This window comes from Dryas octopetala, chromosome 1 (assembly GCF_963921425.1).
Source record: "Dryas octopetala chromosome 1, drDryOcto1.1, whole genome shotgun sequence".
Taxonomy (NCBI): Eukaryota; Viridiplantae; Streptophyta; class Magnoliopsida; order Rosales; family Rosaceae; genus Dryas; species Dryas octopetala.
This window is the reverse complement of record NC_141366.1, coordinates 4,100,240-4,121,792: the sequence shown is the minus strand read 5'-3', so window position 1 is coordinate 4,121,792 and position 21,553 is coordinate 4,100,240. Positions and strand designations below refer to the sequence as shown.

General features: G+C 38.1%; 4 protein-coding genes and 1 pseudogene across 6 annotated transcripts; 1 reads left to right on the top strand and 4 right to left on the bottom strand.

Moving 5' to 3' along the window:
* Nucleotides 1-1,199: 1,199 nt before the first annotated feature.
* Nucleotides 1,200-3,403, bottom strand: LOC147296658 (F-box protein At3g28330-like). The gene is made up of 2 exons (XM_086240128.1): nucleotides 3,310-3,403; nucleotides 1,200-3,049 (listed from the first exon to the last, which is right to left on the bottom strand). Exon 2 carries the CDS (start codon nucleotides 2,649-2,651, stop codon nucleotides 1,302-1,304), a length of 1,350 nt encoding a protein of 449 aa, XP_086096254.1. The 5' UTR covers nucleotides 2,652-3,049; nucleotides 3,310-3,403; the 3' UTR covers nucleotides 1,200-1,301.
* Nucleotides 3,138-7,821, bottom strand: SLG1 (Tetratricopeptide repeat (TPR)-like superfamily protein). Of its 2 annotated transcripts, XM_086240105.1 has the most exons (3): nucleotides 7,629-7,646; nucleotides 7,257-7,316; nucleotides 3,138-6,954 (listed from the first exon to the last, which is right to left on the bottom strand). In XM_086240105.1, exon 3 carries the CDS (start codon nucleotides 6,877-6,879, stop codon nucleotides 4,312-4,314), a length of 2,568 nt encoding a protein of 855 aa, XP_086096231.1. In that variant the 5' UTR covers nucleotides 6,880-6,954; nucleotides 7,257-7,316; nucleotides 7,629-7,646; the 3' UTR covers nucleotides 3,138-4,311. The 2 variants fall into 2 exon arrangements, with proteins under 2 accessions (XP_086096231.1, XP_086096223.1); XM_086240097.1 differs by lacking the exon at nucleotides 7,257-7,316 and having other exon boundaries at nucleotides 7,629-7,821.
* Nucleotides 7,822-7,860: 39 nt separating this feature from the next.
* Nucleotides 7,861-10,685, top strand: LOC147296656 (arogenate dehydrogenase 1, chloroplastic-like). Its single transcript, XM_086240116.1, has 2 exons — nucleotides 7,861-8,800; nucleotides 9,327-10,685. Exons 1-2 carry the CDS (start codon nucleotides 7,917-7,919, stop codon nucleotides 10,273-10,275), a joined length of 1,833 nt encoding a protein of 610 aa, XP_086096242.1. The 5' UTR covers nucleotides 7,861-7,916; the 3' UTR covers nucleotides 10,276-10,685.
* Nucleotides 10,686-11,224: 539 nt separating this feature from the next.
* Nucleotides 11,225-15,057, bottom strand: LOC147296655 (transcription factor VOZ1-like; annotated as a pseudogene). Its single transcript, XR_015124157.1, has 5 exons — nucleotides 14,966-15,057; nucleotides 14,173-14,418; nucleotides 13,903-14,061; nucleotides 12,511-13,018; nucleotides 11,225-12,279 (listed from the first exon to the last, which is right to left on the bottom strand). The product of XR_015124157.1 is annotated as a transcription factor VOZ1-like (transcript).
* A 2,689-nt stretch (nucleotides 15,058-17,746) lies between these two features.
* On the bottom strand, nucleotides 17,747-21,553 carry LOC147296654 (uncharacterized). The gene is made up of 5 exons (XM_086255895.1): nucleotides 21,180-21,553; nucleotides 20,935-21,069; nucleotides 20,295-20,381; nucleotides 18,273-18,471; nucleotides 17,747-18,065 (listed from the first exon to the last, which is right to left on the bottom strand). The coding sequence occupies exons 1-4, from the start codon at nucleotides 21,306-21,308 to the stop codon at nucleotides 18,289-18,291; spliced, it is 534 nt and encodes a 177-aa protein (XP_086112021.1). The 5' UTR covers nucleotides 21,309-21,553; the 3' UTR covers nucleotides 17,747-18,065; nucleotides 18,273-18,288.

Below are 21,553 nucleotides of genomic sequence, written 5' to 3'. Positions count from 1 at the left end.
TAAAAGACGTACTCTTCGGTCAATTACTGCACAGGAGTACAGGACTTTGGAAAATTAAGACCAATAAATTATGCATGAACCAGCTAATTTGCATGAAATGCAAAAGGTCATATATGGGCTGGAATTAATGTGCACCGAGTAACCGACTAACATTACTAAGGAATTAATATGCCATTCATCACGTTAATGCTACATGTATGCATGTGATGAGTCTCAACAAATTAATGGCATACCTCAAGTAAATAAGATTCTCAAATTGAAGAATGAGAATAAATTTAAGAACAAATTACAACTTACACCTTTGAAATTTGGGGTGATTTTTAACTTGCACCCTAATGTTTTAATTTTTTTAATATACACCCTAATGTTTCTATTTATTAACAATTAGTACTTTATTCAAAGGCATTTTGGATAAATCATGTTTTAGTTATCAAAATAATTTAAAATAAAAAATTAAATTAAATAAAAAAATAAATTTTAAATAATTTCTCCTCTCTATCTTCTCTCTCTCTCTTCCCCCTGTCCGACAATCCCTCCCAACCCAGCCCAAAAATCATGTATGGACATGATTGTTTTGTGCTTGAACTTTTGATAGTAATTGTTGAAGGCATAAGAGGCGTGGTGTATGAGAGTATTAGACAAGTTGCATGGTTGGTCCAATTAAGGTAATTCTGCCAATTTATTCAGTAAATTGATACAAGTGATTGGCATGTGACTACCATTTTTTCTTCAATAAAGACTTTTCGTGAAGAGGATTTGACTTTGTGTAAACGAAGCTTTGGATGAAAAGCGTGCAACTTCACAAAATTATCTCAATTGGCAAAATTGAAAAGTCAAGTGCCTTAATTTTTTCAATTAAAAGTCTGTGAAGCAAACTGATACAAGTGTAATAATTTGGAGAGCAAAATGACATTTATCTCTACAATTTTTATTAAAATTTAAACACTTTATGTAAAAGCTCTTTGAAGTGCTTCCTCAGAATGTTAGGTGTTTCTCATAGAACTCGAACTAGCTTCCACAACCACCAGAAGGACAACCCACAGCCACTGTCTTTGACAGTTGTCGTAAGCTAGCTTCCTTAATATTAACAAATTTGGTCATGTGCCACAGGCCGGCCCCAAGCCACTGTCTTTGAAAATAAATCAGGGTTAAGAGAGGGATGGGGACAAATAATAGCATTATTATTATAAGTTGAGGTGAATAATAGTTTGACTACATAGATTGGATAACAGGCAAAGTTGAAGTACAACAACTGAGAAAAAAGGAGAAAAGAGAAAGAAACAATTGCAGTACGTGCGTAATTAAGTCAGCACTGAAGGACCTTGGCCAGAAAAAAAAGGCAGCACTGAAGGAAGTGGTGTGGGACACCAAGGGAGTACAAATGGGAAGACTTGTATCCAATGCTGGTGGTAGACATCACAATCTGGCCTCTTCCTTTGATATATCTTTATTGAGGTGTTTGTAGGAATGTTCCACATGACAATGTCTCCATCTATACCAAGATACAAGTGGTTATCCTCAAAGTCGAAACCTAGCACCCCAAAGGTCCAGTGACGTGCCTTTACCCATTCACCAACAAATGGATTTTCCGAAGCCAGTTGGTCTAAACATAGACTCTGTATCAAACACCATTTCAATTTCAATTCGCCTCCATCAACCTCCTCTTCTCTCAACTCCCAAACACGAAGAGTGTTGTGCCGGATGTAGCTACCACCTTCGACTTTGAATGAGAAGTACTGGCACACCCGCAGACACCCTTGAAACACACCAAACAACTTAACCATGCCACCCCTTGCACTGCCATCTACAGGCTTATCAATAAAGCAACAATGATATTTATGATCTATAATATGATCACCAACACTATTGTTGATCGACGGGTCCAACCCAAAAAGACGACCACCATAATCTGACCAATACAACATTCCATTGTATGCCACGCCAACCTCCCGACCCCTTTCAAAATTAAATGGTAATCCTTGAGATGATACAACGAACTCACGCCATTCACCAGTCTCCAAAGAGAAGATCTCCATCTCAAAATGCAAGGATTTGTCTCCCTTTTTAGGAATTCGCACAACCTTGCACCTCATGTACTTATTATGGTAGGGCTCGTCGCAGATGAATCCCACCATTACAAACTTGTGGTATTTTGGAGGGGGAGGAAGAGCAAGCCATTGCTTCGTGTACGGATTGCAGATGTAGTAATCACGTTGATGAAGCCTGGTTGTGCAGCACAAGACTAGGTCATTGTAGGTCACTACAACTTCTGGTTCTTCATCCAAAGGGAGGAAACTCAGCAGAGAAAACCTGCGTCCTACTGTTAAAAACGGTCCCGAATGAGGCTCCGAGGACATGGTAAACAATTCCCCTTTGTTTTTGGTTAAATGACTCATGCTTCTGGCATATAAGAAGAAAGTAGGACATAGAAAGCGAGAGACAAAACCAGGATCGGAGATGATACTGAACCAATGCTTGGACACGCACTTGCATTGAACAATGGATTTGCAAGGAAGTCGACAAAGGATTTCAACCAATAGGACGTCAGAGAGATCATCAATATTGATCATGGATTTTGACGGTGATGATCTTGATGATCTCATAACTTTTTTGTGATCAATAGAGGCACTCTCACCACCTCTCATGGTCATGGCGGCACAAACTTGGAGAACCAACTGATGTCGATCTGGTGAAATATATATTATCCCAATAATTTGTGTAAACTAAAAAAGCGAAATTTTTTGGAGTAAGACTTCCTCTAATCAACTAGGAATCCGTTGAGTATTGGAAAAAGCTTGTAGTGGTGATATTTTCTTTATTTTTTTTTTTTTGTTCTTGTGATGCAAGCTTTTTCTTTTTTCCTTTTAGGGATAGGATTGTGTAGCGCCGGCCGAATCTGTATCAATGTCCCTCTGCTAACGTTAAGGCAGAACCATTCTTGGATCCACATTCTACTTCAGACTTCAGAGAGATCACTCTCAAAGAATGCCTGGTGGAGAGCCCAAGCACACTAAGCTTCATTGTCTTCTAAAATAAAAAAGATATTAACCTGGCCAGTGGTAAAACAGATACAGTGAGTCTATCTACATAAGGATCAAATTTATGAACACTTAATACTAAACCATCGGCTAGCACCCTATGCATTCATGAATCATGCCTAACAGATGAGTAACTAGGGCACAGAAGTAAATGAAAACAACACAGATATCCACAACATTTTTAAGCACATCAAGATTTGGCTGATATTTTTTCTCCCACCACTAACAAGAAAAGACACATATGAACTATAATAGTGTTGTTAGGAGAGACCTTGGATGCACCCTAGGAGATCATCTGAACATGCACTCCATTAGTTCAAAGAACATGAAATGCCTGCCACATAACATACAACCAAAACATGAATACCAAAATCAAATATACATGAACAAAGAGAGAGCTGATAATGGCTGGCAGTCCTAGCAAAGCTACCCAACCATCTATTCGTCACTAGAACAAAATTTGCAATCAACCAAAGAACAAAAGCAAATTAGGAACATTTTCTAAGTACTTAGCAAAACACAATACAGCATCTTCTCTAGTATTAGTGATGACCTCCAAAAACCAACACAAATGCCATGTCATTGAGGTACCTATTGTCGATTGCCATAGTGAGGCACCCTAGCACTACTCATCACCTTTATTTAATATTACCATTCCCACCACATCTTTCAGCCACTTCAGAAAATTGAAAATTTGAAATACTTTCTTCAACCGAGCATTTGCCTCATAAAAGACAGCTGGATATTGTTTATATAAGGATTAAGAATCCTAGGTACGAAGATCAATCGTCATATATAGGAGGATCTTTAGAATAATTGAGCATTGTCATCCTTGATTGTGGGGACCCATTATCTTCCAGATATGGAAGATGATTTGAGTTCTAACTGATCATGGAGGGAAGTTGGCGCCATCGCCAGTTTGAGCATTCTTTCGGTGGCAGCACCCTCTGAAGAACATATTCGCTTTGGCAAGTCCTTCCGCTCTCGGATAGGTCCTTGCTAGGGAGTGTATGTCTGCACTAGGGAACTTGACCTTAGCGTAGTGTTGAACATTGAGACAGTCCCTTGTTCATGTACCTTAAGAACCTTTGCAGATGTGTCTGCTTTCTGTAGCATGTGGGCATAATGAAATTTACCAGCAAATTAATACACACGCCTCTCCCTAAGCTTCTCCCATTGAGGACTGGTAGAAAGCAACGAGTCAAGTGAAAGTTGTAAGGAGGAGCTGCGTAGACTGCATTCAAAACATTTGACGCATTGACTACGTCTTGTTTTAATGTACATAAACTGGCTCTTTTAATTGTTGGTCCAATGTACTTAATGTACTGTAAATAATGCTTCTTTGTGGATGGGACCAGTCTCCAGCTATAAAAAGGTTTTTCCTCCTCTCCACTTCAATCCAGCTGCATCCCGCTGGCTTTTTTAGATCTCTAGTCTTCATCAACCTTCTTACCTCCATGACCCCATCCCATCTAGCTTCTGCTGCATAGAGGTTTGACATCACCACATAGTTCCCAATATTATTAGCTTCAATTTCAAAAAGACGATCTGCCACAACACGGCCCAATTCCACTTCATGATGAGTCCTACAAGCACCTAGTAGTGTCCCCCATATGTTAGCATTAGCTTCAATAGGCATCCTGGACACAAAAGAAAATGCATCCTCAATCCGTCCACCTCTAGCAAGGAGATCCACCACACAAGCATACTGTTCCATGGTTGGTTTGACCCCATGAACCTCTTCTATTGAATTAAATATCTGCAACCCTTCATTCACGAGACCAGCATGACTGCAAGCAGATAAAACAGCAATAATAATAACATTATCTGGCTGTACACCCAAGTCAAGCATATGAGAGAAGACCCCAAGTGCTTCCTCTCCCATACCATGCATAGCAAACCCACCAACCATAGCTGTAAACATAACCAGATCCTTATGCAGGCTTGACTGAAATAGCTTATAAGCACATAATATGGCACCACATTTTGCATACATATCTAGCATAGCTCCCTTCAAGCAAAAATCATCAAGGCAAGCTCTCAGCACATATCCATGACACTGTCTCAACAAGTTGACTGAGGCCATTTGAGCAGATACTGGAAGAAGGCTCATAATGGTCATTGCATCAGGCTTCATTCCTTCAGCTTGTAACTCATGGAACAGACTGAGAGCTTGAGCAGGACAATCATTTTCAGCATAAGCTCGAACCATTAGATTCCAAGTGGTAAGATCCTTTCGAGACATGCTGTTAAATATCACATATGCATCATCATGTGACCCGCAATTCACATAAGCTGAAATCATTGAATTGCAAGTAACCAAATTCCTTTTCCCCAATAAACTCTGAAATATCTTGAATGCATACTCCATGTTGCCACATTTGGAATATGCATCAAGTATTGCATTTCCAATAGTAGGCTCAATATCATCTAGCAAAAATCCAGCCTTAATTGAATAGGCATGAGTTTCTTTAACCTTTTCTACTCTCAAAACTGCAATACAAAATTGAATTGTGGTCAAGATGGTTATATGGTCAGGCCTCATACCTTCCCTTAGCATCCAGTCTAACAGGTATAGAAACTTGGTACTATACCCAATCTCTGCAAAGGCAACTAGCATAGTATTCCATGAAATCAAATCCCTCCTAGACATCATCAAATATGTCTCAAAAGCTGCTTCTATTTTGCCACATTTCGCGTAGAAACTAACCATGGCATTTCCAACTGCTGTAGCCTCACATAAGCTAGGATGTCGAAGAACATAACCATGAATCTTTTTCCCCATCTGCAAGTTTTGTGAATGTGCACAAGCAGGAAGAATGCTAACAATAGTTACAGAATCTGGCTCAATCATCTGCAAAGATAGTAATTTGTGAAACAAATCCAATGCTCTCGACCATTCACCATTTGATGTATATCCTGCAATAATTGCATTCCATGAAACCAAATCTCTTGATTCCATCCTGTCGAACAAGGCTTCCGCTTCTTCCATTTGTCCAAGTTGTAAATAGAAACTTACCAAAGCATTGCACACAGAAACATCTTCTGCCAATCCATTCCGGCGCAGCACATAACAATGGATCTCCTTCCCAGAGCAATAGGCAATGTTTCTATCTAAAGAAACACAAATGGGGAGAACATTCGCAATAGTTGCATAATTTGGTTCCACTGGTCCTTTGAGCATCCAACTGAATAACTTGTATGCATCATTTATCAATCTATTCTCTGAAAACCCCGCAATCATTGCATTCCATGAAACAACATCTTTATCAGTAATGCTATTAAACACAGCATATGCATCATTAGAAACTAGCCCAAATTTCGCATACATTGATATAAGAGCATTTCCCACAAGAACATCTGTTTTCAATCCAGACTTAATCACATAAGAGTGCACGCTCTTCCCCGCATCTAAATCTCCTAAGCGAACGCACACAGGGAGTATGGTAGCAATGGTAACAGAAGTGGGCTTAGCCTTCCCACCTACATGCATTTCATGAAACAAGCTCATCACCTTAGCATCACATTTTCGAGAAGCAGAAAACCCAGATAAGACGATGTTCCAAATGACAGGATCTGAGTAATCAATTTGACCAAACAGTGTTTTGCAGTCACCCAACGCGCCACATTTGGCATACATGTTAAGCAGTGCTTTAGAGACAGAGTGGCAGGAAAGATGGCCCTGTTTGACAACATAACTATGAAGAGCCTTCCCAAAGTTGATGGCTAAGAGGGCAGCACAGGATTTGAGAATGGCTGATAATGCTTGGTAATTGGGTTTAAACCCGAAAGAACTTTGGGAACTTTGAAGGAGAAGAGACAATGCTTCAATGCCTGGCATCTATGCGACAACTCCTGTTTATGTTTTGAAATCTAGTTGAAGCATGTCCACAAGCAGCTCTCGACCTCTTGTGCACTTTAAATTTATGTCAGAAAAATTGAAATTTCTCAGCATTGTAACCAAGTGAAAGTAGTTTTAAGCTTTTCAACTTTCCATTCAGAATAAGTTAAGTATTCATATAAAACCAATAACAGTTGGGCATTCATATAGACCCTGTGCAATAAATATATAATTAAAGCAACTGCAAAATTCATCTCCGTTATATCTATTAAATTATTCTTAAGGATAAATACAACATAATCAGCTTCACATCTTCAACACTCAGTACAATCAACATAACATCCATCCTTACTCAAACAACAATAACATCATATTACCAGAAAGTGCACATTTAACTTCTTGCCAATAATACTCTGTTTCCCCAAAAGAAAATGAATCTGAAAAATAAAAAATTGAACTATTGAAGCATCTAAGAGAAAAAATAAAAGCATATGCAACGCTAGCTTTCACCAGCTTTCTCAGAAAAGCAATCAAGCGAAGTTTTGAACAAGTTTTTATTTAAAGATCCACACAGAACGAGATATTGAAAAGAACAAAAACAATCACTTAAATTCACACAGCTCTCAACAAGGTAATATCCAATAATAGATGAAAAAATTTCGTCCATAAGAAAAATCGAGAAGAAAAGGGAAGCACACACTGAAATTCGATGCATTAGTCCAAAGCTTCGGGGAAGGATTAAGGTTTACCTGGTGCAGAAGTAGTGTTCTTTTCCTCCTTCAACTATCCCACAAAACCAAACGTAAACTTTCCCAGAAAACAATCAAAGCAGCTAAATTAACAGAGATGGCGTTTGTTGGTTGAAATGGGGCCAGAGGCCCAACAACAAAACCAAACCAACAGAACTAGCTCAGAGGGCCTATACACGCGGCCCAAGGCCCAGCAACCCCAGTAAAGTCGTTAAGTTGAAGAGATCAGCAATCATTGGTAGAGGGTTGGAACTTGGAAGAGCTCCTCTTTCAACCTCCACAACCCAAATGCTCAAAATCGCCATCATTGGCTCCAGCAACTTGGGCCAACTCCTCGCCAAGACCCTCGTCAACCAAGGCCACACCGTTCTCACCCATTCTCAATGCGACTGTGACCACTCCAAAACGGCACAAGACCTCTCCGTTTCCTTCTTCTCCGACCCACACGACCTCGTCGACCAAAACCCACAAGTCGTTTTGCTCTGCACCTCCGTAACCTCGGCCGAAGCCGTACTCAAATCGCTGCCTCTTCACCTCCTCACGCGCGACACGTTGTTCGTCGACGCGCTTCCCGTCAAAGAGTTTTCGAAAGCGTTATTACTCAAGTGCTTGCCTAGCTATTTCGATGTCGTTTGTGCCCACCCGATGTTCGGACCCGACAGCTGTGAAAACGGGTCGAATGGGTTTTTGTTTGTGTACAAAAAGGTCCGAATTGGGTCCGGGGGGTTGGGGGCTTCGTGGTGCGACAAGTTCTTGAACATTTTTGAGAGAGAAGGGTTTGATATGGTGGAGTTGAGCTGCGCTGAGCACGATAAGTACGCGGCGGGTTCGGAGTTTTTGACCCACACAGTTGGGAGAGTGTTGGGGATGTTGAAATTGGAGTCTACATTGATAAATACAAAAGGGTATGAGACATTGTTGGAGTTGGTGGAAAACACAGCTGATGAGAAAAGCTTTGATTCGTATTACGAGTTGTTTGTGTACAATAAGAATGCGTTGGAGATGTTGGAGAGGTTGGGATTGGCTTTTGAGGCTTTAAAGAAACAGCTTTTCGGGTATTTGCACGGTGTTGCGAGAAAGCAATTGTTCGGGAATGCAGAGAAGGGAACAACTTTGCAGGAGTATTATGAAGCTCAGAATGGAGCTGCATTGGTACCTTCAGAAGCTACGAGGTAAAGTCCCAATGCATTGCATTTGTTTTTCCTGTTTTTGTTGTAGAAATGAATTTGTTAGTTTTTCTAGTTTGATGGATATTTCAGCTTTTGCTTGCTTTTCTGATATATGCACTCTTTAGCTAGTGGAACTCACATCTTGACTGGAAAAAACAGTTAGAGAAAAATCTGGGAACATCAGTTTAATGTTTACTGATTAGCCATTTATGCCCTCAGTTGGCTAAAATGGTATGGAGAAACAAATAATGATCAGTATCATTATAAGATAATATTTTGTAGGAGGGGGTGAAGAAAAATCTATGATCCTCCTCTTCGGTGTGTAGTTACATTGGTTTTGTGGATTGGAGCACTACTGTTTAAAATTCAGTTTTGGATGCATGGATGTAACACAAGTACACAACTACAATGTACGGTATTTTGCAACTAGTCATTGTATTCCTGTTCTGCTGTTACTGGACAGCTTGTCCACTGTGATTGTACCTTTTTAATATGTTTCTCATTAAAAAAAATTAATTTTAACCTTCAGATCGCTGAATATTGCTCAGTCACATGACCACAAAGCACAGATATCTGATAGCTTTGATGACAGCTCAAGGCTCAAGATTGCAATTGTTGGTTTTGGAAACTTTGGTCAGTTCCTTGCTAAAACCATTGTACGCCAAGGCCATACAGTTCTAGCCTATTCTCGATCAGACTACTCTGATGTGGCTCAAAAGTTAGGGGTTTCTTACTTCTCCGATGCAGACAATCTTTGCAAAGAGCATCCAGAAGTGATACTTCTCTGTACATCCATTCTTTCAACTGAGAAAGTTCTCAGGTCATTGCCCGTTCAGAGGTTGAAGAGAAATACTTTGTTTGTTGATGTTCTTTCAGTGAAAGAATTTCCAAGAAGTCTGTTTCTTCAAAATTTGCCACTGGATTTTGATGTTCTCTGTACGCATCCTATGTTTGGACCAAAAAGTGGTAAAAATGGGTGGAATGGTCTTCGTTTTGTGTATGAAAAGGTCAGGGTTGGAAACGATGAATCAAGAGTATCACGGTGTGACCAATTTCTTGATATCTTTGCAAGAGAAGGGTGCCTAATGGTTGAAATGTCTTGTGCAGAACATGATAGGCATGCAGCAGCGTCACAATTCATTACACACACTGTGGGAAGGATTTTGGAAAAGTTTGGTTTGGAATCTACACCAATCAACACAAAAAGTTACAATACTTTGTTGAATTTGGTGGAGAATACAGCAGGAGATAGCTTTGATCTTTACTACGGCTTGTTCGTGTACAATATAATCGCAATGGAGCAGCTACAGAGGTTGGACCTGGCTTTTGACTCATTAAAGCAGCAGCTTTTTGGGCGTTTGCATGGTGTTGTTCAGAAGCAACTTTTTGAGAATGCACTCGAGTCTCAAGTTATGCAGGAAGAACCCTTGTTGCCAAAAAGCCCAAAACCTTCCCAGATTGCATCTGCACTGACATGATAATTTCATTGACTGCAGCTACATTCCAGACTTCAATGAACACTTACATGGACTAGCAAAACCTCAAAGAGAGTGTGGGTCAAGGCAGTTAGAGAAGGCATAATGGCATGTGATATTACGGAGGATATAGCCCTTGAGTTTAAATTGTTGGAGGGTTTTGGTTGGCCCTCCATCCGCAGGGCTGACTATAGTTGTGGTGTTGAAAATTATCGACATTAAATTCTTGGAGCATCCATCGGACCAAGGCTGTCTCAAAAGGTCCTTTGACTGCAAATCTGTAAAATTATGCAATAATGAATGTTCTGTGAAATTATCATTTGACTGCAAATCTGTAAAATTATCATTTGAAACAATATGGTGAATGCATTGTGGTATTTATGCCATTTGAAATATAAATTAAATTTTCTCAATCCACCTCTCAGGTGAAAATACTCGAGTAGTATATATGTGCTTAGAAGTTGTAGTAACAAATTGTCAAATTGGTTGGGTTAGGTTTTATTAATATTACAACCCATACCACCGTCCTAAAGAAAGATGATAAGTGAACCTCACTTGTTATTATGGATGATCTCTAATCGAGATGAACCTCACCTGTACAGGCGCCCATCTTTAATTGCAGTCTATAAATTTGTCCATATAACATTACTCATAAAACATATTCCTTACAATTGATTGTAGGGATTGCACCAATCTCATACGTAAATGCATGTAGAGTTCATGCAACGGAGACGGTTAAGATTCATACATTACAAGAAAGCAAGCATATCCTTCTCAATTGCAGGTCATATGATCTGAAAACAAACGATTACATAAAAAAGCATTCCTACGGGAACATCCTGGAGGGCAAATACACCCTCTTCAAAGTGCCTAACCTAAGTTCGAGTCCAATGGTCACTGAAGTTGCCTAGAAAAAACCAAACGCAAATATACAAAAATACAAAACTCAAGGCATACAACTCATGGACTCATCAGAACCATGATCCCTCCATTAAATGCAACAAACATACTAATGCAAGCACATGACTAAACACAGGCTACCATCACTAAAGACAGAAGGAAAACAGATATATCTATCACAGATTTAGTGTTCCTTCAGCAGGCTGTACATTTCCACAAAACGGACTAGCAGATGTGAGAAGAAAACATAGAAATATTTGTTCCTAGAATAAATTCTTGACGTCATTGTCAATATTACCCCTACAGGCGCTTTCAGAAGTTCAGTCAGTTATTGCAACCATCTAGCATAATGCAGAGAACCTGCCCGCGTCAAAATACTCTAGGGCAAAAAACTCCAGAGATAGGTAGACTAATAACACTGAAAAATAACACACATAATGTCAAAACATGGCCACGTCAGGTTGTTCGATCCTTTTCACATGCAGGCAAGTTTTCTCAACTAAGTACCATACTAGTCAGTCATACTAGTGGAAATAAGATTGTATGAACCACTTGAACCATAGCTCAAGGTTTTGGTGAATGTTGTCTTCTGATTTTGAGCAGAATTAACATTTCCAACATAGCTCAGGGTTTAAGTAGTTGAAGCCATCTGATTTTGAGAAGAAAAAATATTTGCAGCATCAGCTTTTTCGTTAGCTTTCCCTTTAGTATGGTTTGCATCATCTGTTGGAACCTCAGCAGTGAGCCTTCCCATCTTCTTCTGCAGGTCAGAAAGTGGATCATTTGATACTTTTCCTTTTGGACTTTTCTTTGCACAGCCAAACTTGAACTCCAACCTATATAGTGCACAGGCATCTGAGTTGTTAGCCTCATATTCAAACAAATGCCACTCATGACAGTTTGAAGGCTGTGGGTCCATATAATAGGACCTTTTATGTCCCCCAAATTCCTTCATAACCTGCTTTCTCGATTCATGCCAACCACGTCCACTGTAGTCTGGCAATGACCTCTGCTTTCTATTTCCACTCTCAAAGGCCCTTCTAGGCTTACCAAAAAAGAGCCACTCCCTAATTGTTTCACCCTCAAGGAAACGAAGATCAAACAGCTCTGCATATTGAAAGTGAGTTGGTAAATAATAAGACAATAGAGAAAACAGCCTACATCATCCTGAAGCAATGAATGACAAGCCAATAGGAAAAGGAAACCAAACAGAAAATAAAAATAAGTTGAATGCAGTGAGCAATGCCTTAAAATGGACATGGGAAATAACAACTGAACAAGCTAAAACCATAAAACAAAAACAAATATTGAGAAAGAAAAGAGAGAATTCTGGCTTACCAGGAGCATTCCATGGAGATTTTAGAGTAGCAGCCCCTTCACAATTGGGGATGCCCACAGCCTTCCCCTGAGTCTTAGCATTAAGTGCAGCAAAAAGTGAACTATCCTTTAACGCAATGCCTCCAGGTCGCAAAACTGGAGTTTTAGAAAGACCTTCATTTAATGCTAGAACAGCATGATCGCTACTGCAATAGTCCTGGCATTTCAATCCTTGAGCAGGCCTGGAACAATCCCAAAGAGCACATTTTGGCCCCAAAAAAGCAGATACTGGAGGACAGATATCTGGCAGAACATTTGGCATGGCATCCTCCTCAGACTGTTTAATGTCGTTGCCCCCAATGAAAATCCCTTCATTGAAGTCTTGATCAAATTCAAAGTGATGATATTTTAATTGAGTAGTCAAATCAGAGTTATCAACCAGTGTATTCTGAAAATCTGAAGCAGTGCCTTTGCATTGATCAAATCCTTGAAAGCTAACTTCTTGAGGTTCCTTAGAAACAAAAAAGTCCTAAAAAGTTGGTGAAGCTTTGAGCTCATCAGTAAACAATCACAACCAAGTATACTTATCCTTACATTATGAAAGCACAGCATACAAGAACAATGAAAACTGTCAATGATACAATTATATTATATAATGAAACTAAAGAAAACCTTATGCTTAAGTCCCAAATTCATGGTTTTTATCTTCCTTTCTCTTCCAGGTTTTAGCTGCCCAGATGTCTTGGGTCAATTACCAATCTCTAAAATAAGTCACATATACAATCAATATGGCAAGATCAAAATAAGTCACATATCCTGAAATCTTACAAATTGTTGTTCAATGAACTATATGTCACTGTCATTAGAGCATCACCTATTAGAATTAGAATATATATTATATACATACGTACAAACAAACCACTTTTAGTTAATACTAAATTGAAATGAATAAAAGAAATGCAAGTCAATGAATGAAAAATATCAATCTAAAGAGAGGAACCAAACTGGACTGTATAAACTATTGGAGAATTGCAACCTATATCCTGGAATCTAAAACATAGGAATGTTAAAAAAGCTCTATGTCTCAAATACCATAGGCAAATGAGTGGAGCACAAAATATGTTATAAAAAATTAATGATGAACAATTAGAATCCAAGAAAATAGAAGGATGAAACCTTGGTCTTGTTGAGAAAGGTATATGAAGGAAGTGGCAACATTATTTTAATAACTCAAACAAGCAAACATTGTCAAATCTAACTCGGAATTTCTTTTCCCAAAGATTTCCACAACAGCATCGGAAAATCATGTTGAAGTAAATGAGAACATCTAAACAAGAATGTCATATGAAAAGTTAGCTAGTGTAGCGCAACAGTCATGCAAACATAACATTGACACCAAAGAAGAATACCCACCTCTCTAAATGTCATCAAATTACTTGAATGAAGGTTTTGAAGATCAGGCTCTGGCTTAGGTGGTGGAAATTCCTTTAATGGACTTGTTGCGTCATCTTCCTCATCACACTGTTTCAAGAGACGGGCTATCTCCTCTGAAAACGATCCAAGACTACCGCCCTACACAATTCACATTATATACCTACCAAACATTACTTCATAGTAAAGGACAGATAATACAAAATACACATGGTAGTAAATTAGTGCAACCACCAATTTACAACTACGCACAAGTAGAGAGGATGCTGGGGATAGCTCATTGAGCTCGGCATTCCACTCCCTGAGCATCAGGTGCACTTGTTCCTCCAAGGTTGCAATGTCATCAGTTCGACTCTCTTTCCTTGCGGTCTGAAGACTGGTGAACATCCCTTGAAGGTCTTCGACCCGAGTCTTTGCTTTTTCCTTCAAGAACTTGTGAGATGGAGACTCACACTTGCCCTTGGAGCCCTTGAGCATTGCTTCCCTCTCCTCAAACCCCTAAAAAAACCCAGAATACATTAATTTAAAATTCCCCAATATTCCATTCCATTATCAGCACTGAAACAGCATTAATTTCAGCCAAAAGAGTGATACTGAGAAACTGCAAACCTCTGTTCAATCCCTCCCCAAAACCCCAACTAAATAAGAACACAAATAGAAAACAAATTCAAACCCAGATATGATTAACTAGTCTATCACAAGCTCCAGGTCAAAATTCAGAGTCTGAAGTCAAGAATTTTAGGTTTAATGGTTCCCCTGAAACAAGCCTTATATGGCGTTGAAGAACTGCTCTTTATCTTCCTTTATTTTTTTCTTCTATTTTCTACGCAACCAACGGAGGATACAGATGATGCCAAATCTACTTCACTAATCATAAAATAAAATAAAATTGTAGATCGAAGGCTGAGTGACTGAAATTGATGGGGGTGTTGGGATCGGAGCAATACCCTAAAACCCACAAAAGAGAATGCGGGGTTTGGGCTAATTGCCACAATGGAAACACAGAAAAGCAGAGAAAACACAGAACACAAGGCCGAGATTTTACCTGAATGTTTTGCAGATTTTCGGGTTCCGGGATTTGGGCTGGAGACTGGGACTCTGGAAGAGAGTCCAGAGACGGACAGAGGGAGAAGAATGAGAATTAACAAGAATGGAAAGTAAATATTTAGCATATATCTATACATGTTATTTCAACGGGGTCCACGAACTTTCAAATATTTCAAATATACACCTAATTTATTATGTAAATTGAAAAATGAAATTTCGTCCATCAATTTATTGAGAGATCAGTTAAATGTCAATTTGGCTTTTGCTAACGGTGATTAATTGAAGACGTGGCACCAACTCAGCATACATTTCATGCCAAATGAGCAACACATGTCCACTTGACACGGGCCCACACACTCATCACCTCTTTTCCGCTCGTTGAACGCTCTCCTGACCATTTAGTCTCCAAAAAACATCACGTTTCTCCCAAATTCAAATATAAATCTCTCACATGTGTTCAACAAGCGGGAAAGAGATGATGACTTTGTGGACCCATGTCAGGGGTTAGGTGGACCTGTGTCGCTCATTTGGCGGGAAATGAGCGACACGGGTCCACCTAACCCCTGGCACGGGCCCACAAACTCCCACTCTCTCTATTATTATTAAATTGTGGGCCCGTGTCGCTCATTTGGCGAGAAATGTTTGCTGAGATAGCGCCACGTCGTCAAGTAATCCCGGTCAGCAAAAGCCAAGCTGTCATTTAACTGATCTCTCAACGAATCAATGAACAGAAATTCATTTTTCAATTTAGATAATAGATCGGGTGTATATTTAAAATATTTTAAAATTCATGGACCCCGTTGAAATAGCTTATATACTTATATGTCTAAATTGAATTTATGCCTAAATATTATATATATATATGTATGTGTGTGTGTGTGTGAATTTTGGTTTTTTTTTTTTATTTTACCGTATGCCAATCACGAGAAGACATTTTTTATGACCCTTTTATTTAGATCTTTCCTTTATTTTTTTTTTCTCTCTCATGCATTATTTTTCTTTTTTTTATTTTTCGCTAAATTTAGATGATAAATAATATTAATTGACAAAATTAAAAAAGTTAAAATTTTTATTTTTGTAAATTAAAGTCTAAAAATTAAATTGATACAAATATATTAATCTAAATGATATCCCTTAAATTATTATCATTTATTTTATGTCTTCACTCTTAAGGCTCGTTTGGTACGTCGGATTGTATTGACTAATTTCTGTCGGATAGTATTAATCTGTTCCGAAGAGTACTGACTGTTTATCCAGAATATTATCAGGCGTTTGGTACTGTTTCGGATAAACAGTCTAACTAAGTTATACTGCGTTTGGTGCTCCGTCGAATAGCAGTGAATCAGACTATTTTTTTAATTCTTTGATAACTTAGTGAAAATTAAAATTCATATGACACAAATTATTTTTGGCAAGATTCATACGACAAGATTTTTTTTTTCTTTTGTTTTTGCCAAGATCTATAGGACAAGAGGACATGAGGAAATTCATTCTCATAATTGTAGAACTTAGGATCATACGTTTTACATAGTATATAAGCACATCTTTATTGAAGAAAAAATCATAACCTAATTCCCAAAAAAATGTAATAAAATGATCTATTAAATAAATTTAAAAGAAAAAATAAGAAGAGATAATTAGACATCATACATAGAAGAAGAAATATATAAAGAAAGAGAAGAACATAGAAGAAGCATATTGAAGAGAGTATGAGAGAGAGAGAGAGTGAGAGATGGATACTTGGAGAAAAGTGAAGAGAAGAACCTGTGGAGAAGATAGCAGAGAAAACCCTAGGGAGAAGAAGATGAAAATAACGTCTGTTGATTTTTAGCGTGTTTTTGTTTTCCCAATTTAAGCGTGTATTATTTAATCTTAGGTATGTGTGTTGTATTAGTTAGTCAGGTAAGGAAAGTATTAAAAGCCCAGTCCGGTTTACATAGTCAGGTAATTAAATAATACAAGTGGACACCAAACAACTGACATAAACTATTTATTCTTATCCAGAGTCTAATACGATGTACCAAATATGCCCTAAGTCGTATAGTCCAAATAAATCCCGCTGACGGTATATGAACACGTCAAAGTTTTTTTTTTTTTTTTTTTTGAAGTTTTCCTTTGTACTTTTTATCAAATTTAAAATATACTTTTGGACTATTTTGAAGACATGGATAGTCAAGACTAAAGATTGGGATTGAGATGGGAATAGGAGATCTTAATCAGACGTTAATCATATTTAAATAATTTCAAGTGCGAAGTCATTTATTTTTGGGATGGGGTAGAAAAAGAGTTATTTTATGAGAAACATCCGATGTAAATATGTAATAAGCTATTACATTGAGTGTCGTTTACTATTGATTTTAGAAAATGAAATTTTCGCTCCTTATAGCGTAGCATATTTCCAAATGACAATACTTGGTCTCAGACTCTCAGTCCTTTGTTGAAGTAATTCCTCCAATGCCTTGCACATATGCATGTCCTTTTTACCCTCTCACAAGGCATGTCCTTTTTGTTTTTCACTCAATTTATGAAATAATTTTTTATTTATTTAAAATAAAAAGATCCAAAAAGACATGTTCTTGTGAGAAGGGTTAGAGCCAGAGGAGCTCATCCAACTACGAACTTAGGAAAGTACTGTTCAATTCCAAAACACACGTGAATTTTTATTTTTATTTTTTAGCTTTTTAAACTTAACCAAGCCTAGAAAACGAGAATGCTAGCAATACCCGGTGAACCAACATTTGGATGACTAAACTTTGAGAATGGAAAGACTGTTCATTTATAAGATTTCAATTTAATGAAAACTAGTACCATGATTACAATTGTATTTAAATGTAAATGCCCAAACGGGGGCGGTGGCCTTACATTGTTCATGCACACAACCTCAAAGGCCAATGTAAAATTGCGTTTGCCATATACCCAGATGTGGTCTACATTTGAACAAACTGAGAAGGGATTGAATAATGTTCATCACAACCACTAACAAGTCTCAGATGAATGCAAAAATTATATCATTAAATCCTGGAAGTGTTTCTTTGCTGAAGGGTGTTAGAATTCCGATATGTGAGCTTGTCTTGAGTTTTCTGCATCTTGCTGATTCTCTGCAAAAAGATTGTATGCAGAGGTTTGAGGAACAAAAGGAGAGAAAGCATTGGTTAATTCAATAACTCAATACTGACAAATGCAACTGGCCAGGCCATGCCAGAAGAGGATCAGCCAATATAAATCAAAACCAAATAGTGCAATATGATAAGATCTCCTAGTTGGCCAAGAGGAATAGAATAGGCTGAAAAGAGGTTGGTTCTTACAGTAATACTATGTGCTCTACTTGGTTTTCGGCACTGCGACCAAACTAGGATTTTCCTTTTCATTCTCAGGGGGTTGAGCGTGCCTGAATTTGAAAAGGCCAGCAATTCCCTGTCCTTTGGCAAGCTGTTCCAGCTCTTCAATTTTTTTCTTAAGCAGCTCAACTTCTCTTGCCAACTCTTCATCTCTTTGTCTCATTTTCTAGAAAAAAAAAAAAAAGCATAAGGTAGCTGTAAGTGGATAATACAGCCCATTATTATCTTGAAGCCCCTACATATATATACAAACAATCAGTGCTGTTATCATCTTATCAGAATATGACAATGACCACTCAAACAATTCTCTTTTGTGAATCGTGAGTTCATGACTAATCAGTACACAATTGCTAAAATAATTCCAATAAAAGAATGACTGTATGATAAATAAAATTTGAGCAAGTCTACATCTTTACTACAAATCAATGTTCTGAAAAATGAACCAATCATCAAATCGAAAGGAGAAGGTCAAGGTCAGAGAGGCCTGAGTGACCAAAGTCAAACCAAGAGTCTAACCATAATGCTGCAGTAAATATACAAAAAATATCAATCTAGTTATTATACATAAAATATTAAAAAAATTATATGATAAAGAGAACATAAAAATTTACATTGTCAAATAGATGTAAATTTTCTCACTATTAAGAATTATATTTATTTTATTGTCCTTTGTGAGATGAATTTAAAAAGTGTAACATTTTTTTTTTTTGGCCATGAAAAAGTGTAACATTAGGACATCAAATGTGGTAATAGCCTAATTAATCCAGTCTGACCAGCCTATCCCATCCAGTTTTTAGAACGCTTATAAAAACATGAGTTTTAGGAGGAATCCATTCCCCCCCCCCCCCCCCCCCCTCCACCTTATCCTTTTATTTGAATGTTTCCACCAATTAGTCACCATTTCTTATAATCAGTGGTTACTTTTAAGGCAGGATGGAAACTGATTTTTAAAAGTAAAAATTACTGCACCACACTTTTGAAACTAGCACTTAAAGCAAATATGGCATTCCTTCATTATATTAGCAGGACATGATCATGCATAACAAGCAGATACCTTCTTGTACTGTCAGCTGCAATATATTTTCATGCTTATTAAATCAGTCATAACACCAAGCAACCAAAAGCTTACTAGTAATATATTCAGAAGAGAATGCTCATTAAAATTCTTATTTTTTCAACCCATAGAGTAAAAGGGGCCTAGTGGCCTACAGCACTGCTGATGCAGGACAACACAAGGTGGGTGTTGGTATAATTATGGTGGGATTAGGATGAAAGAAATTTTAAGAAATAAAATATTTTTAGAGAACAAAGAAGGTTTACGACTGCTGTAACTTTAGAGAAATAAGCAAGATGGAGAATAATAACAAGGAGATGAGAGAAGGAGGAGAGCTGAAGGCACCATTGCACCAAGGCTTCAACAACACTAAATTTGCATTCATTCAAATCTGATTTGGTGTACAGAAGATAGACCTATTTATCGGCTTCAAATACATCTGCCAAAGACTCCTAACAATACCAAAAGACTCATTAATACTTAACGACATTGTATTTTCCTAAGATCGAACTCTTAATAACACTAGACCCAAATATATACTCCTTAATAAAACTTGACCGTAATTCTTTGATTGCCTCTTTGACTTATTATTTATTTATTTATTATTTTCTGATTCTTGCACTACCATTGGCACTTCATTTTAGTCCCAAAAGGCCTTATTGTTATATTTGAGCCAATGAACTTAGTCTTGGGATTCCAAAGAGGATACTTCCTCTAACCAAGCTGTAACTACTAGCTTCTTTCAGCTGCTGTTTCCTTAAATTTACCCCTAGGAACCTTCCCTCAGAATAGAAAGTTAAAACTCCCCCTCCCATGGAAAAAGAGGGCTGAAAAAGTGAATTACATTTGAAAGTGCATTATAAAAGCAACAGAACAAATATCTTAATGATTCAACAATGGCTGTTTCTTAATGCTACAATAGTATGAAGGCATACCTCTAATTCCTGTCTACGCAGCTCCTCCTTCTTTGCTTCTGACCTTGAACTTCGTTGCACTTCAAAAATAACTGCACCTCCCGCAACCTACAGAGGTACAATGGTGATTCACAACTTATTTACATACAAATGCAAGTGGGACATTGTCCATTAGATGTCACATTTCAGCAAGCATCCATGGATCTAAGCACCACGTCTTGTGTACATCCTAATTTACTGAAACTGCAGCATGAACACTAGCAGGGTCACACAGATGGAACACAATTGTTAGTACTGCTGTGTAGTATCAGTGCATTGTAATTCATGTGCTACTGAAAAGAATTCAGTACAACATCGACCCAAATTATGCACACCAAATTGACCCAATTTCATTTTCATGGATGGAGAGTTGTGTGTGTTTGCTGACTTAGCATTTTTAATCAAGCACTTGTTCATTATGTTGTTGAATTATTTTTGTTATTTACATTCATAAATGTTTGTATGCTACTGCCTACTGGAAATGGTATGCTTGTTTTCTTTTAACAATAGTTATTTTACCCATAAACATGCAACAAAATAAGTCCAATCATTTTAAATTTGTAAGCCACTTACGTGCAGAGAACATTCTTAGACCAGGAATGAAATGGGGAGTTCATAGTACCGTGAACACGAAGAGCTCGCCAAGAAGATCTGCAGCAGCTTGTACAGCTTTCTCCTCATTCAGTGGGCGGATTGCAACATCAGTTGCGTGACCATAAATCCTTCTTTGCACATTTATTGTAAATCGATGATTTGCCTGATCCAATATCAAAGTGGAAAGAAAAAATATAAGCATATAAATAAAGAGGTATTATGGCAAAAAGAGAAAAAAATAAGAAGCTGGTAAAAGAGAGGAAAAGAGAGAACCTGGGCAATGTTGATGATGAAATGCCTGAACCTGGGGTGCCTGCCAGCCTCTTTCTTGAGCCGATTGGCAATGGGTTTGCAGAGGGTTTTGAGGGCAAGGGCTCCTAACTTAACCGCCGGAATGATCATACCTAACCCACCGAGTACCAAATTTGTGTGTTTTGATGGTTATGGGACTAAGAACTGGGACCAGGGCTTTGGGCTCATGGAATTGTACGGACTGATTGAATTGTAATTTGCAGAGTAGACGATGTCGATGTGATTGTGGGTGGTAAATGGTCAGTGGAGTAGTGACTGTAGTGTAGTCGTGTAGTCATTTCATTTCTGATGCGCTTCCACTCTTCTTCGACAAGGCTGCGACGTTGCGTCCGAAA